The sequence below is a fragment of the Podarcis melisellensis genome (assembly GCF_964234715.1).
Source record: "Podarcis melisellensis genome assembly, chromosome: W".
Taxonomy (NCBI): domain Eukaryota; kingdom Metazoa; phylum Chordata; class Lepidosauria; order Squamata; family Lacertidae; genus Podarcis; species Podarcis melisellensis.
The window spans coordinates 12,352,380-12,370,240 of record NC_138535.1 but is presented as its reverse complement, the minus strand read 5'-3'; the positions used below and the strand labels follow the sequence as shown (position 1 = coordinate 12,370,240).

Here is a 17,861-nt window from a genome sequence, read left to right as displayed (position 1 = left end):
CGAAACGAAGAAGAGACCCCGTAAGGGGTGTCGGAACGTGGAAGGGCTGGCGTGGTGCTGTGAGTCGATCGCTCTTTCTGTGGAGTGAAGCCGCATAGCCGCTGTCGGTGAGCGCTGACCTTTTTTCCTGGGAACATTCGATTTGAAAAGCAACAACCCATGAGTAAAAAAAGACAGAAAGAATTGGGGACTAAAGTATTTAAAATTCGGCTAAAAGCGGGAGACGCAACCAGGAAGTCCGTCTTCCGCTTCTGCTTAAGATCTAAAGCAAAGGACTTTGATGTCTGGAGCCTTTGAAGAGGCGTTAAAAGCAATCAATCTGTGCATCTAAGGGAGCTGCTCTCATGGAGATTTAGGATTTAATTTTTTAAGTGGTTTATTTTTTTAGCATGGACTGTGTTTTACCTCTTCTTGTGGAATTACAATTTTACTGAGAAACCCAGGCAGTCGGACTGCCTGATCAACAGAACTGTCAGATTGCAGACTTTGACACTTTGTTACTTTGGTCTGTTACAAACTGAGTGTTACTGGAACTGCTACATTGAAATACTTTTTCTGGCACTTGCTAGAGACATTGTTGTGCTTTTAAGACCAACTCTGCTAACTACAAGAGAACTGAAGGTTCCTTGGAAATTAATGGCTGTTTGGACATTGTTTTAGAAGTTTTGAAACGTTGGATTAACTGGAGTTAAAAACTATTGATTTTAACAATTTGGCTCTTCCCTCAAGATACATTCGAACTCCCTCTAGAGGATTTTGGACTTATAACTGTATGTGACTTTGCTTTCTCTTTCCTTCCCTTTTATCTTGTTTATTCTCTGGGCTGGTGGATTCCTATGGGAACATACAGTTTGACCTTGACTAGTAGACAGAACGGGAATGAGTGGCGCTGGGAAAACAAGAGCGGCTAAAGCGAAAGCTAAACAAACAACTTTGACTTTAACTTCACAGCCGCGTAGATCATCTGTCCCTGCTGTTTTGGTGGCAGAAGAAGAAGGAATTGAGCAAACTTTGTTGGAAGATATGGCAGCAGGAGGATCCAACTCAGTACTAGACAAAATCTTCCAAAAATTGGAAGCTTTGGACAAAAAAGCGGATGAGCAAACGGCTAAGATTGACCAAAACACAGCCAGTGTTAATAAACTAACTGAACAAGTTGCTCTGAATGCACAATCAATTGGGAAACTATTTGAAGCCACCACAGAAAATTGCAAATTGGCCGAGGAAGCCAATCAAAAAGCTGAAGCATTAAAGCAGGTGGTAAAACCATTGCACAAGCAGATTGGTGAACAGCAGGCTTACCTATCTATGATAGAACTACGGAGTCGGGAAAATAACTTGAGATTGAGGTCAATATTAGAACTTGAACAAGGGAATTTGATTGAGTTCCTGACAAAAGAATTTTCCAAGTTTTGGCCATTGGAAGAAGAAAAGGACTTTGAAATTGTGACTGCTTTTAGACTTGGAAAATTAACAAGGAAAGACAGGCCCAGAGACTGCTTGATTACCTTGAGATCTAGGGAGGAAAGAGACAAAATACTAGGCCTACATTACGAAAAGTCACTTGAAATTCTGGACAGAAGAGCAGAAATTTATAAAGATATCCCAAAACAACTTTTGGACCTTAGATCCACCTACACAGAGTTAGCAAGACTGCTGAGGAGCAATTCAATTGTTTTTAGGTGGGAATTCCCCCAAGGACTATCTTTTACATTCAGAGGGAAGAAGGTGAAAATTAAAACAGCCGAGGACAAAGAAAAAATTTTGAGTGCTTACGGAGAGGACCTTCAGAAAGGGATTGAAAGACTTCCAGGGTCTGGGGCATCGCCTGTACCTACACCTTTGGGATCTGAGGATCAGGAGAATCCTCACGGCCGGAGCCAGGCTCAGAGCGGTTAACATCACAGAAAAAATACAATATGCATAATACATATGCATAAAAGCTTTGCTACAGAAGATGTGAGCCACAGAAACGACAACTGATCTGATTCAGAATGAGGGTGGATAATATTAGTATGGAATTTGAACAATAGCCGGAAATGCAGAGATGTGAATGAGGACGGTTATCTCCAGACATCTGGAACACAGAAGTCCCAATTTTTAAATTTTTTTTACAATTGGAATATATAATTGGTGCACTGCTATTACTGTAATCTGGATTGGTTTGATTTGATTTGTCATTAATTGGAAGATTGTGATTGAAAATGAATAAAATTTGAACAAAAATAAATACAAATTAAGAGGATAACTGATGATGATGCCTTATGGCCTCCTCCTTATGGAGTTGGCTGGCAGGAGCTGGAAATTGAAGACATCACTTTTGCCACCTCAAAAAGTGGTTCTCTGATTAGGGCGGTTCATAAAAAACTTTTTTTTAAAAAATGCCTGCTCCAAAGGTCTTATGTTACTACACTAGGGATTATATAGCTATCTCTGACATTTCATGCATATCAGTTAATATCTTGACCCTGCTCCACTGAATTGAAATTTCAGCCTTCACGACATAGGAAAACGGCCAAGTAAACAGCTATTTTCATGGAGGAGGGTCAAGATATCAACTGATATGCATGAAATAATATTAGTCAAGGGCTGACAGCACAACCACCAATTCAGCTTTGATGGAAATGCAACGGGGCTTTCGCCGCCTGTCTGTCAGGCTCCCACACAGCCTCCCTCTTCCACAAACCCTTGGGGTTCGAATGCGCTTTGTACCTCACCAGTGCTTACCATGCTGTGCCGGTTCACGACCATTGTGCTGTTCCAGCGGGTGTGCAAGACGTGAGGCTGAAAGACCTGGGAATTGTCACTGAAAGAAGCGAAAGCATCTGTTACGTTATGCAGCTGTCTTACATACGATTCTAAATTCCTGATTGACTACTCTTCCCTTCCCACCCTCTTCTCTCCCATCCGAATGTCGGCTATCAATTTTGGAAGAGGCTGCTTGGTTTGTTCTGAAATGTGCCACACATATTGCTAGCTCTATACAAATATGTAGCTCCCATGCACAGCTAGCACAATACCACCTGTAGCACTTTGGATCCTGGCCACACTGCTGCCATGCGCTCTATGTGGGGATGCCTTTGAAGGTGACCCGGAAACTGTAATCAATCCAGAATGCAGCAGCTAGATTGGGGACTGGGAGCGGCCACCAAGACCATACAACACCGGTCCTGAGAAACCTGCATTGGCTCCCAGGACGTTTCCAGGCACAATTCAAAGTGTGTTAAGGGGATGCCAGCGAGGCTGAACCTTTGTGTAAATAAAGGACTTAATTGTTCCCAAAAGGAAACCTACTTCTGTGTGTCAGTATAATTAGGATGCTAGCAAGGTTGAACCTTTCTGTAAAATAAAACCGTACCAAGACCATATAACAATGGTCCTGAGAGATATGCATTGGCTCCCAGGACGTTTCCAGGCATAATCCAAAGTGTCGGTGCTGACCTTGAAAGCCCTAAACAGCCTCGATCCTGTATACCCAAAGGAGCGTCTCCAGCCCACCGTTCCACCCAGACACTGAGGTCCAGCACCGAGGGCCTTCTCGCGGATCCCTCCCTGCGAGAAATGAAGTTACAGGAAACCAGGCAGAGGGCCTTCTCGCTAGTGGCTCTCGTCCTGTGGAACGCCCTCCCTCAACGAAATAAACAACTATCTGACTTTTAAAAGACATCTGAAGGCAGCCCTGTTTAGGGAAGTTTTTTAATGCTTGATGCTGTCTTGTGTTTTTAATATTCGGTTGGAAGACACCCAGAGTGTCTGGGGAAGCCCAGCCAGATGGGCGGGGTATAAATAATAAATTATTAGCATTATTAATTACTAGTGGAATAGCAGTATGTTGGCTAAGAGTATGAGCTGTGAAACAAGAAGCCCTCCGTTTGAAATTATTACGAATGAGGCCATTCAACAGGCCCAGTCCAAAACAGGAACCCCACTGATATCAACAGGTTAATTGCCCATTGTAACAGACGTCTACAGCAGTGGTGGCCAAACTCGGCCCCCCAGCTGTTTTAGGACTACAACTCCCGTCATCCCTGACCACTGGTCCTGTTAGCTAGGGATGATGGGAGTTGTAGTCCCAAAACAGCTGGAGGGCCGAGTTTGGCCATCGCTGGTCTATAGGATACCAGTTCCCTGTGACCTTAGGTAGCATAAAGTAGAACAACATTCCAATGTGCTCTCCAGATCCTTTATTTGTGTTTTAACTGTATGCTTTAAACCAGGCATGGCCCATCATGTTTATCATGTTATTGTTTTAGTGAAATAAATTGTTTAAATTGTTATGAAGGAAATGATTATTTTTCTCCTTCCAATCAAGTACAGTGTCCAAATAGAAACAATAATTTCACAATTATCTGTATGTATTTCTAATAGTATAACCAAATCAGTCATTTTTGATGTAACTGTAAAAACTATTCTGAAAATTTATTCTTCCAAAAACGAAACCTTCCTCTGGTTGTCAATATGAAGAAGATTTCAGCAAGGTTGAACATTTCTGTAAAAAAAAAAAGAGGATTTAAATCAAATCCACCCTGCTTTTCCTCCGGGGGAACCCCCAGCTCACCTGGCGCAAAAACCACTTTTAAGCCTTCCATCGCATATACACGGTATTTTTCGCTCCATAAGGCACACCGGACCATAGGGGGCACCTAGTTTTTAGAGGGGGAAATCAAGGGGGGAAAATATTTTCCCCCAGCCCCAAAGAGCAGTGTACAGGCTGCCTGCAACCTCTCCCTGCCGGAGGGGTTGCATGCGGCTATGGCACAAGCTTCCTCTTTAGCTGCGCGCAACCTCTCCAGCCAGGAGAGGCTGCACGGGGCTAAAGAAGCCATTGCCCTGAGCAGCTTCTCCCTGCCGGAGGGGTTGCGCTCAGCTATGGCATAAGCCAAGACAGCGAGCGGAATGAATCCTGCTTGCTGTTTTGGCTTCCTCTTTAGCCCAGCGCAACCTCTCCCTGCCGGAGGGGTTGCACATGGCTATGGCACAAGCCAAGACAGCGAGCGGAATAGATCCCGCTCGGTTTTGGCTTCCTCTTTAGCCCCGTGCAGCCTCTCCCTGCCAAAGGAGCTGCGCACGGCTATCCCTGAAGCCTTAGGAGCGCAGCGCAAGTTCCCACTGCGCTCCTCAGGCTTCGGGTTCCTTTTGCTGAAGCCGGGAGAGCAAGACTCTCCTGGCTTCAGTGAAAGGAACCTGAAGCCTCCAGAATGCAGCGGGAACTTGCGCTGCGCTCCGAAGGCCTTCAGGCAGCTATCCCTGAAGCCTGGAGAGCGAGAGGGGTCGGTGCCCACCGACGCCTCTCGCTCTCCAGGCTTCAGCGAAAGCAACGCGAAGCCTCCGGAGTGCGGAGGGAACGCTCCCTCTGCACTTCGGAGGCTTAACGTTGCTATCGCTGAAGCCAAGGAGCCTGCATTCGCTCCATAGGACGCACACACATTTCCCCTCAATTTTTGGAGGGGAAAAAGTGTGTCCTATAGAGCAAAAGATACGGGATATATACAAGCAAGGTGCCTATAAACAATTTTCACATTTCTGCTCTGGGTCTGCAAGCGCAGTAGTTGGGCATCCTATACGTCTCATAATACCCACACCAACCTCAAGTTCGGCTTCGTCGCACAAGAGGGATCTTGGTCTGCTCGAGTCTCTGCGCGCCCATTCATTTCGAGAAGGCATGGCCAAACTTGGCCCTCCAGCCGTCTTTGGGACTACAACTCCCATCACCCCTAGCTCACAGGACCAGCGGTCAGGGATAATGGGAATTGCAGTCCCAAAGAAGCTGGAGGGCCAAAAGGGTGACAGTACCTCGGGGGGGGGGGGTGATGCCTCCTTTCTGTTCCTACCGACCCCAATGCCCTTTTTGAAATAATAACTATTATTTTAAACAGTGGAAACAGTTGGTCTTGGCAAGTATTAACCACTCTCAATTCCAACCTGATAATCACCACCTGCCCAGATTTTAACTTGTCTGAATTAATTTTAAGATTTATTTTAGATTTAAGATTGATGTCTGTTTTTATGCACATTGTGTTGTTTATATGATGTTAGACACTCTGAGCCCGGCCTCGGCCAGGGAGGGCGGGATACAATTTTTTTTTAATTATTATTATCATTATTATTATTCCTCCTCCTGCGAATGACCAGGCGCAAGAGGAGAAGGCGCCCCCTGCCTTCATGGCGCAGTGCCCCATTTCTTGGGATACCGGTTGAACTAGACGCAAACTCGGCCCTCCAGCTGTTCGAGGACTACGATTCCCATCATCCCTGACCACCGGTCACGTGCGGTAGGAATGATCGGAGTTGTAATCCCCGAGCAGCGGGAGGGCCCGTTCCTCACCTGAGCCCGTGGATGAGTGGGGCACTATTGAAGCGCCTCAGGCCGCCCCCCTCACTCCCGGCCGGCGGCAGCTCCAGGTCCAACTCCATCTTCTCGACCTGGGCCATGGCGGCGGCGGGCCTGCTCACTGAGGGCGGCCTCGGCTGCTGCTCCTCAGGCCTGGCCTCCCAGCTGTGACGGGAGAAGCATGGAACTTGCCCGGCGGAGGAGGCTCCTGCTCCAGCCCGTCGTCACCGCCGCCGCACCTTCGCCTCAGGAGCGGCGTCGGAGCGTCTCCTCAGGCAGAGGCTGGCCAGCCGGTAAGCGTTGCGCAAGCGCTGACAACTGGATCGCCCGGCTGCTGGGCGAAAGGAAGGGAAACGGCGGGCAGGCCCTTCACGCATGCGCACGTCGGCCTCTGCGCGTGCGTGCGTCTCGCCGAAGCACGGCATTGGAGGCTGGCAAGCCGGTAGGCGATGCGCATGCGCGGGCTGTTGAATCGCCGCCCCTTCACGCATGCGTCCCGCTGCTCCTGCGCATGTCGGCCTCTACGCGTGCGTGCATCTGGCCGGAGCTGCTCCCGACGACGATTGCGCATGCTCAACCGAATAGAGGGCGGGGCAAAAGGGAAAAAGTCCGGGCGGGGGGAAGGCGAGCCTCATGATTTCGTCACCGCGGCTCTCCCTTGCCGCTCCGCCCATTGAGGGCGGGGCAAGCGCTTTACCGCAGAGTGATTTGCTGCTCTATTTTGACATCCCTCTACGGGCCAATCCAGAAAGTGGCTTCTGCGGTGAGAGGCCGGGGCCGCTGGAAGAAGCGTCATGATTCCTTTTCAGGGCTGCGAGTTCGAGTCCTCGTTCGTTCTTTTGCACGTGCCTTTGATTTTTCAAGGTATTATTATTAGTCGCTTGTCTCCTGAAGGTCTCCAAGTGACTTGCAGCAAATAAAAATGTGTAATCAGGGTGGATAAACATTAATGATCATTTTAAAAAAAATTAAAAAATCGGGTTTATTTTATTTAAATCGGATTTTATTTTATTTTTTTAATCGGATTTTTAAAAATAAATAAATCGGATTTTTAAAATAAAATGCTTTGGGGGGGAATCTTTCTAAGATTTATATTCTTTTTTTTAAAAAAAAAATTGCTTAATTGAAATAAAGAAAAGATTCTTCATCACCCATTAATACAAAATTATAAAGCAAATCAACTAAAAGGCCTATCTTTCAAGTACAAGGGAAAGAAAAGGAAAATAAAGACTGTGGAGGATAAAGACAAGTTTCTAGAGGAACACGAAGAGGATCTTTACAAGGGGGTGGAACCAGGGCAAGATCATCCAGGAGGAGGAATTCTGGACAAAGACAAGCTACCATATAAACGGACACCACCGACAGAAGAAGAAGAGCTACTCGGAGCAGTAGGAGGAGAAGACAAATAATCCCATCATGGCTCTGCAACTTTTAAGTTGGAACTGTAACGGTTTGAACATTCCCCGAAAGAGAAAAAGTGTTTTTCATATATTAAAAAAAGAGCAATTGGACTTGATTTGTTTACAAGAGACACATGTGACGAGGTCACATAGGAAATTACTTATTAATAAAAGATTGGGTCAAGAATTTATTTCCTTAGACAGAGTTAAAAAAAGAGGAGTGGTGATTTATGCAAAGGAAAAATTGCAACCGAAATTAATTTTTAAAGATGATCAAGGAAGGTATTTGGCAATTGAAATTCAAGTTCAAGGAGAGAAATTTTTGATCGTGGGAATTTACGCACCAAACGAGGGGAAAGTGGAATTCTTTAAGAAGTTGCATGAGACTTTGACGGACTATATGGACATAAATTTAATTTTGATGGGAGACATGAATGGAGTAGCATCAACTAATATGGACAAAGCCCAAAGACAGATAGTTACAAAAGATGGAAGACTACCCAAATTTTTTTTTGAAATGACTGACAATATGGATCTGGTTGACATTTGGAGGATAAAACACCCACTTGAAAGAGAGGCAACCCTCTTTTCTGAAGCCAAAATGACATGGACTAGAATTGACCAAATTTGGATTACTAGAGGAATGGCGCCTAGGATAAAAAAAGTGGAAATCTGCCCAAAAACTTGCTCCGACCATAACGCGGTAAAGATGGTGATGAAGTTAACAACAACTGGCACCTTCAGATGGAGGATGAATGACACCTTATTTAGGGATGAAGAATTTTGTAAAAAGGCCCAGAAAACTTTAAAGGACTATTTTGAAATTAACATGAGGACCAGTGTAGAAAAAAGAATAATCTGAGACGCAAGTAAAGCAGTTATAAGAGGATTCTTGATACAACAGAATGCAATTAAAAAGAAAAGCCAGAACGAAAAGAAAGAAAATTTTTTGGAGAAAATAAAAGATGGAGAAAGGAAATTAAGATCAAAACCAAAATCACAGGACATTCTGAAAGAAATTAAATTATATCAGACACAATATATGGAGTTGATGAACCAAGAAATAGAATGGAAAATTAAGCAAATGAGACAAAAGACTTTTGAATCAGCAGATAAATGTGGAAAATTGCTGGTTTGGCAAATAAAGAAGAGACAAAAATTGAATACGGTCACAAATTTAGAAGTGGATGGAAAGAACATTTACAAACCAACAGAAATTAGGGACTGTTTCCAGAGATATTTTAGACAATTGTATACACAAGGGCCGCAGAAAGTTACAGATATAGAACTGTTTTTGGGAAAAAATGGACTGAGAAAGATCTCACAGGAAAGTAAAAGAATTTTGAACCAGGAAATAACAGAGCAAGAAATAGAAGGTGCCATTCAAAATATGACATTGGGCAAATCTCCAGGACTGGACGGATTGACTTCCAGATACTATAAGGTTTTGAAAGAGTGGTTAATACAACCTTTGAAGGAAGTTTGCAACGAAATTATGGAGGGAAAAAGGGCACCAGATACATGGAAAGAGGCCTACATCACACTTATACCGAAGACAGAGACGGAAAAGACTCAACTTAAAAACTACCGCCCTATTTCCTTACTAAATGTGGATTACAAAATTTTTGCTGACATTTTAGCAAAAAGGTTGAAAATAGTTTTGATGGAGGAGATTCACAGAGATCAAGCAGGCTTTCTCCCGAGAAGACATTTATCAGATAACGTAAGGAATATAGTTGATATTTTGGAAATGTTGGAAGTGAACATTAACACCAAAGCAGTTTTGATATTTGTGGACGCCGAGAAAGCCTTTGACAATATTTCTTGGAGTTTTATGATGAAGAATCTCCGGAAGATGGGGGTAGGCCAAGGGTTTGAAAACGGTATAGGTGTGATATATTCTAAACAAAAAGCAAAACTTATTGTGAACAATGTGATTACAGAAGAATTTAAGATAGAAAAAGGGACACGTCAGGGGTGCCCAATCTCTCCACTACTTTTTATATCGGTCCTGGAGGTTTTGCTGAACATGATTAGGAAGGACCAGTTGGTTAAAGGAGTGCAGGTCGGAGCGAAACAGTATAAATTGAGAGCATTTGCAGATGACTTAGTACTTACATTACAAGAGCCTGAATCTAGTACAAAAAGAGTTTTAGAACTAATTCAAGAGTTTGGTCAGGTAGCAGGATTTAAACTGAATAAATCTAAGACGAAGGTATTGGAGAAAAATTTAACATCATTTGAAAAAGAAAGGCTTCAGAATGAGACAGGGTTAACTGTGGTTAAGAAAGTGAAATATTTGGGGATAAATATGACATCTAAAAATGTGAACTTATTTAAAGACAATTATGAGAAATCTTGGACTGAAGTGAAAAAAGATTTGGAAATCTGGTCAAATATGAAGCTTTCCTTGTTGGGTAGAATTGCAGTTATAAAGATGAATGTATTGCCTAGAATGTTGTTTTTGTTCCAAACATTGCAAATATTGGACAGGATGGATTGTTTCAAGAAGTGGCAGAAAGGTATTTCTAAATTTGTCTGGCAGGGCAAGAAGCCGAGAATAAAATTTAAGATATTAACTGATATAAAAGAAAGGGGCGGATTTGCCCTGCCAGACCTTAAACTTTACTATGAATCAGCAGCTTTCTGCTGGTTGAAAGATTGGCTACTTCTTGAGAACACTGACATTTTGGACTTAGAAGGTTTTAACAATATTTTTGGGTGGCATGCATATCTGTGGTACGACAAGGTTAAAGCTCATAAAGGTTTCAAAAACCATATTGTCAGGAAAGCATTATATAATGTCTGGACTAGATATAAAGATTTGCTGGAAAGCAAAACTCCAAGGTGGTTGTCGCCAATGAAGGCAAAGGCCTCTAAAAAACTTAATATGGAGGCCAAATGGCCGAGATATGGGGAGATTTTGGAACAAGAAGGGGACAGATTAAAATTACAAAGTTTTGAGAAGCTAAAAGGGAAAGTGAGAGACTGGCTTCATTATTATCAAATAATGGAAGTTTTTAAAATGGACAGGAAAATTGGCTTCCAGGTGGAAAAATCAAAATTAGAGACTGAACTGTTAGAACCCAGTACTAAGAATTTGGCAAGAATGTATAACTTGCTGTTGGAATGGAATACACAAGATGAAATGGTTAAATCTGCAATGATTAAGTGGGCTCAGGACATTGGTCATAACATTATGTTTGCTGACTGGGAAAGGTTGTGGACCACCGGTATGAAATTTACGGCATGTAATGCCCTAAGAGAGAATATTATGAAAATGATTTACAGGTGGTACATGACCCCGGTCAAGCTTGCAAAAATCTATCATTTGCCCGACAATAAATGTTGGAAATGTAAAGAAACTGAAGGAACATTCTTCCACCTTTGGTGGATGTGCCCAAGGAGTAAGGCTTTCTGGGAAATGATCTATAATGAACTGAAAAAGGTACTTAAGTACACTTTCCCTAAGAAACCAGAGGCCTTTCTCCTGGGCATAGTTGGCCAATTGGTGTTAAAGAAGGACAGAACTTTCTTTATGTATGCTACAACAGCGGCAAGAATACTCATCGCAAAGTACTGGAAGATGCAAGATCTACCCACCGTGGAAGAATGGCAGATGAAGGTGATAGACTATATGGGTTTGGCAGAGATGACGAGCAGAATCCGAAACCAGGGAAGAGAAGCGGCGGAAGAAGATTGGAAAAAATTCAAGGATTATCTAAAGAAATACTGTAAAATTAATGATTGTTAAAATGACGCTGGATTATAAAATAAGGAGTTAATAGCGGTAAGGGATAATTTAAAGTAAATGAATAACATTAAAATTAAACTAAAAGTAAGGGAAGGATTTGCTGACAAATTAATCAGAAACTAGAATACAGAAATGGGAGGTATGAGGAAGTCGAGAAAGTAAGCTATAAGAAAGTAAAAATTGAATCTATACGTGTTTTCTGTTTGTATTTTCTATTTTGTCTTTTTTCTTTTCTGTTTGTTATTGTGTTTTTTCTTTGTTGTGATAAAAATTTGTGGAAACTTCAATAAAAATTTATTTAAAAAAATATTTTTTTTTCATTTTTCCCTGACAAATTGTCCAACAACTCCGCATATTCAACTGGTTTTGGAATCCATCTTGTCCTAGAAGGAGCATGGTCACTTTTCCAATGTGGAAACATTCTTTCGTTGGATTCTTATTTTCGACAAGTTTGATTGACGGGCAATAATGAAGATATGTCTTTGATGTACCGATGCAATTATGGACAATAAGGCATGGGAAGGGGGGGGGGGAGGAAAGAAGATCTACAGTTAGGTATTTTAGGACAGGATCTGCCAAAAGAAAAAAAAGACATTATTCATGTACACTACAACAGCTGCAAGAATTTTAATAGCTCAAAATTGGAAGACCGGAGAAGTTGGTGAACTATGCAGAGTTAGCAAAGTTAATGGAGGGTCTCCGTAAAAGGCGGATCTACACGGATCCTCATGGATCCTCCACTTTTTAAAAAATAATTCCAACAAATGCAATGTCAAATCACACCTAGAAGGCACGCCTACAAACTGGACTATAAAAAACATGGATCCAACACTTTGCCGCGCTGCAGCACCACAAAAACATGGATCCGAGGCACGGATCCTCATGAATTCATATGATTTTTATATTGAAACAAAATAAAAACACCATGCTACTATAGACCACATCTTAGTCTGTAGGAGGAACCAAAAAATCACGCATCCACTGTTTCGTGGTGCCGCAATGGTGCAAAAACATGGTTAAAAAACACGGATCCTCATGAATCCTAATGATTTTTGCACTAGATCAGCCCAAACTCACTGTCAAATTACACATCATGTCCAGGGGCACAGCATCCACCACAGAAATCACGGGTCCATGGCTTCCTGGCCATACCGTGACCCAAAAATGTGGTTTTCAAGCACGGATCCTCATGGATCCTCACACTTTTGCATTGGGCAAACCCAAAGTCACAGCCTACACCACAGAAAACTCGGATCCACTCCTGCCTGGCCATACTGTGGCCCAAAAACGTGGTTCCGAAGCACAGATCCTAATGGATCCTCATGATTTTTGCACTAGATCAGCCGAAAGTCACCATCAGATCAAACATCATGGCCAGGAGCACAGCATGCAACACAAAAAACTCGGATCCACGGCTTCCTGGCCACTCCATGGCCCAAAAACGTGGTTTTGAAGCATGGATACCCCAAACTCACTGTCAAATCACACATCATGTCCAGGGGCACAGCATCCACCACAAAACACTGAGATCCACGTTTATCTGGCAACGGCATAGCCCAAAACGTGGTTTCGAAGCATGGATCCTCATGGATCCTCATGCTTTTTGCATTGGGCCAACCCAAACTCACCGTCAAATCACACATGATTTCCAGGGGCACAGCCTGCACCACAAAAATCACGGATCCACGGCTTCCTGGCCACTCCATGGTCCAAAAACGTGGTTTTCAAGCACGGATCCTCATGGATCCTCACGCTTTTTGCATTGGGCCAACCCAAACTCACTGTCAAATCACACATCATGTCCAGGGGCAAAGCATCCACCACAAAAAACTGAGATCCACGGTTATCTGGCAACGGCATGGCCCAAAAACGTGGTTTTGAAGCACGGATCCTCATGGATCCTCACGCTTTTTGCATTGGGCCAACCCAAACTCACTGTCAAATCACACATCATGTCCGGAGGCACAGCCTGCACCACAAACAACTCGGATCCACGGCTTCCTGGACACTCCATGGCCCAAAAACGTGGTTTTGAAGCACGGATCCTCATGGATCCTCACGTTTTTTGCATTGGGCTACCCTAAACTCACCGTCAAATCACACATCATTCCCAGGGGCACAGCTTACACCACAAAAAACTCGGATCCACGGCTTCCTGGCCACTCTGTAGCCCAAAAACGTGGTTTTCAAGCACGGATCCTCATGGATCCTCACGCTTTTTGCATTGGGCCAACCCAAACTCACCGTCAAATCACACATCATTCCCAGGGGCACAGCTTACACCAAAAAATACTCGGATCCACGGCTTCCTGGCCACTCTATGGCCCAAAAACGTGGTTTTCAAGCACGGATCCTCATGGATCCTCATGCTTTTTGCATTTGGCTACCCCAAACTCACTGTCAAATCACACATCATGGCCAGGGGCACAGCCTGCACCACAAAAATCACGGATCCATGGCTTCCTGGACACTCCATGGCCCAAAAACGTGGTTTTGAAGCACGGATCCTCACGCTTTTTGCATTGGGCCAACCCAAACTCACTGTCAAATCACACATCATGTCCAGGGGCAAAGCATCCTTCACAAAAAACTGAGATCCACGGTTATCTGGCAACGGCATGGCCCAAAAACGTGGTTTCGAAGCATGGATCCTCATGGATCCTCACGCTTTTTGCATTGGGCCAACCCAAACTCACCATCAAATCACACATCATGGCCAGGGGCACAGCCTGCACCACAAAAATCACGGATCCACGGCTTCCTGGCCACTCCATGGCCCAAAAACGTGGTTTTAAAGCATGGATCCTCATGGATTCTCACGCTTTTTGCATTGGGCTACCCCAAACTCACCGTCAAATCACACATCATCAAAAAACTCGGATCCACGCCTGTCTGGCCATACCGTGGCCCAAAAACATGGTTCCGAAGCAGGGATCCTCATGGATGTTCATGATTTTTGCATTGGGCCAACCCAAAGTCACCTTTAGATCAAACATCATGGCCATGGGCACAGCATCCACCAAAAAATCACGGATCCACGGCTTCCTGGCCATACCGTGGCCCCAAAACGTGGTTTTGAAGCATGGATCCTCATGGATCCTCACACTTTTTGCATTGGGCCAACCCAAACTCACTGTCAAATCACATATCATGGCCAGGCGCACAGCATCCACCACAAAAATCACGGATTCACGGCTTCCTGGCCATACCGTGGCCCAAAAACGTGGTTTTGAAGCACGGATCCTCATGGGTCCTCAAGCTTTTTGCACTAGATCAGACCAAACTCACCATCAAATCACACATCATGGCCAGGGGCACAGCCTGCACCACAAAAATCACGGATCCATGGCTTCCTGGCAAAACCGTAGCCCAAAAATGTGGTTTTGAAGCACGGATCCTCATGGATCATCACACTTTTTGCATTGGGGAACCCCAAATTCACCTTTTATTCAAATATCTTGTACATAACTACAGATCTGACCACAAACATCATGGATCTACTGCTTCATGGCCCTGGCCAAATGCTACCCCGGATATATTGGCCAATTTTTAGGTGGGTGTGCTGGGATGGAGGAAATGGAGTCGGCTGAATCTCTATCCATAAAAGATGGGCATCCAATGGCTGGGCCAGAATAATTTCAGTTTGGTTTGCCAGCTCCCAGCTCTTCATGGGGTGCAATAGTCACCTGTAGCTGCCATCAGGAGTCCCGGTGTGATCCTGGATGCTTCTGTCTCTATGGAGGCATTGGTCACAAATTTAGCCAAACTGGAATTTTTGAATCTATGTCAGGTTAGGCGATCTGTACCGTACCTGTCCCTTTCGAACCTAGCCATGGTGATCCATGCAGTAGTCACCTGCAGACTAGACTACTTTAACTTGCTGTACACCTGAGCCGGGGAGGGCAGGGTATAAATGAGAGAGAGAGAGAGAGATATGCAGGGCTACCCTTGAGACTGCTCCAGAAACTCCAAATGGTCTAAAATGCAGATGCATGAGTTCTTACTTGGACTTTGTGGAGAGCCCACATTCAATTGGTTGTTCATCAGCTGGATTGGCTCCAGTTGGAGTATCAAATCAGGTTCAATGTTTTTGTGCTAATCTTTAAACCTCTAAACAGTCTGTGACCTTTCTTATCTGTGGGAATTATCTTCCAATACAACCCCCATGAGTGTGACGCTCATCTAACAGCAACCTACTGGTGGTCCCTGGCCCAAAACATATCCAGCTGTCCTCAACCAGAGCCAGAGCCTTTTTGGTGGAATGCTTTGTCTAATGAGACCAGGGCTCAGTGCAATCTATCTCGGTTCTCTCACTTGTCATGGTGAGTGGGCTTGCACATTCCTATGACCCTTGTGAGCAAAGCCATTGGGAATCTCGTACTCCCAGCAGGGTCACCCAAGGTGGTAAGGTCAAAGAAAATTAAATATGCTCAGAGTCCTGTAGTGATTTCATGCTCTTTATTGCAGCTTGTAAAACAGTGACTGAATTTCCCCCCAAACCTCAGGCTTTTATATACATTATTTACACAATGAGTCCCGTCTGACTGGCTGATTCTGCTTCCCTCCTGGAGCCTGATTGGTCTTTTCCTGCAAGCCAATCAGTTCTTGTATTCTAGGATCCTACTTGCCTATTGTTCTAGGATCCAAGCTTAGTACATAACAGGGAAGGAGCTAGACAAAGAATGATCCAAGAAGTCCTCAACGGCAGAACAGTCGGGTGATAACAAGCAGTGTGTTACAACGTTTCTGAAGGTGGATGAAGGCTGCAGCAGATAGGATCCACCAGTTCGTCGTGACTACTCATGCCATCAGAACAGAGCCCTACTGCGAAGACTGTGCGTTGGTCAGCGTGCACTGATCTACACACATAAAACAAATTCACGCACAGGCGTCTTCCAAAAACCCAACCTAACCCCCCCAAACCATCCCCCATGGCGATCACTAAATGGCTACGGGGGCAGGAATGTGAAGCCCCTAGTCATGAACCGACACATGTGCGGTGGATACAGATTCAGTCGTTCTGACTCAAGGAATGAGGCAGTTGAGCAGCTCAGCAGCTGTATCCATAACTGAGCAGCCCTTTTTAGGATCCACTATGCTCACCCCGAAAAGGGGAAGGGGCTGGAAACGGTGCCCTAAACATAGTATGCCTCCCTTTTTCCCTGACTGGATTACGGCGCCTGGGTGGAATCTCTTTTCCCATAGTTTGAATCCATTATTCTGCATCCTAGTCTCTAGAACAGCAGAAAACAAGCTTGCTCCCTCTTCAACATGACATCCCTTCAAATATTTAAACATGACTATCATGTCACTCCTTAATCTTCTCTTCTCTAGATTAAACAAATCCAGCTCCCTAAGTCTCTCCTCATAGGGCTTGGATTCCAGACCTTTTACATTTTGGTCACCCTCCTCTGGACATGCTCCAGTTTGACAATATCCTTCTTTAACTGTGGTGCCCAGAACTGGACACAGTATTTCAGGTGTGGTCTGACCAACCAGAATAGTGTGGTAGCATTCCTTCACTTGATCTAGACACTATACTCCTATTGATGCAGCCCAGAATCGCATTGGCATTCTTAGCTGCCACATCAGACTGTTGACTCATATTCAGCTTGTGGTCGACTAAGACTCCCAGATCCCTTTCACAGGTACTGTTGTCAAGCCAAGTGTCCCCCACCTGTGCATTTCATTTTTTCTATCCAGGTGGAGTACCTTACATTTCTCCCTATTGAACTCCATATTGTTGGTTTTGGCCCAGCTCTCTAGGCTATTCAGGTCATTTTGAATTCTGACTCTGTCCTCTGGTGTATTAGCAACCCCTCCCAGTTTGCAGTCATTTGCAAATTTGATTAGCATGCCCTCTATTCCATCATCCAAATCATTTATAAAAATATTGAATAGCACCAGGCCCAGGACAGAACCTTGTGGAACCCCAATAGTCATTTTTTTCAAGGATGAAGGGGAGCCACTGATGAGCACTCTTTGGGTTCAGCCCATCAACCAATTACAAATCCACCTAACAGTAGCTTTGTCTAGCCCACATTTTACTAGCTTTTTTGCAATAATATTATGGGGGACCTTTTCAAAGACCTTACTGAAGTCAAGGTAAGCTGGTACAAGGGAAAGCAGGATTGTAATTACCGTAAAAATTACTGATCACTTTGGATCAGCAGTCTCAACCTAACCCGCTATGTGGGGAGAGCCACGTATTCCTTTGGAAGGCAAGTGGAATACAGTGTGATATACTGACAGCTGTTTTAAAAGATGTAACTGTAACTTAAAATCCAGTATCAGAAAAAAATAAAAATAGATGGTCCCTGTGTGGATAGTCATGTTTGCATGATGGGGCCACCTCCAGTCACCATGTGGCCTGATA

At 44.2% G+C, this 17,861-nt stretch overlaps 1 protein-coding gene across 1 annotated transcript in view; it reads right to left on the bottom strand.

Annotated features, from left to right (window-relative positions):
* LOC309361150 (PABIR family member 2-like) overlaps positions 1 to 6,510 on the bottom strand; it is a 43,230-nt gene extending 36,720 nt beyond the window's left edge. The window contains 2 exon segments of the mRNA XM_081896114.1: positions 2,728 to 2,806; positions 6,326 to 6,510. Of these exon segments, the coding sequence (XP_081752240.1) occupies positions 2,728 to 2,806; positions 6,326 to 6,432 (186 nt within the window). The 5' untranslated portion in view covers positions 6,433 to 6,510.
* Between the last annotated feature and the right edge of the window lie 11,351 nt (positions 6,511 to 17,861).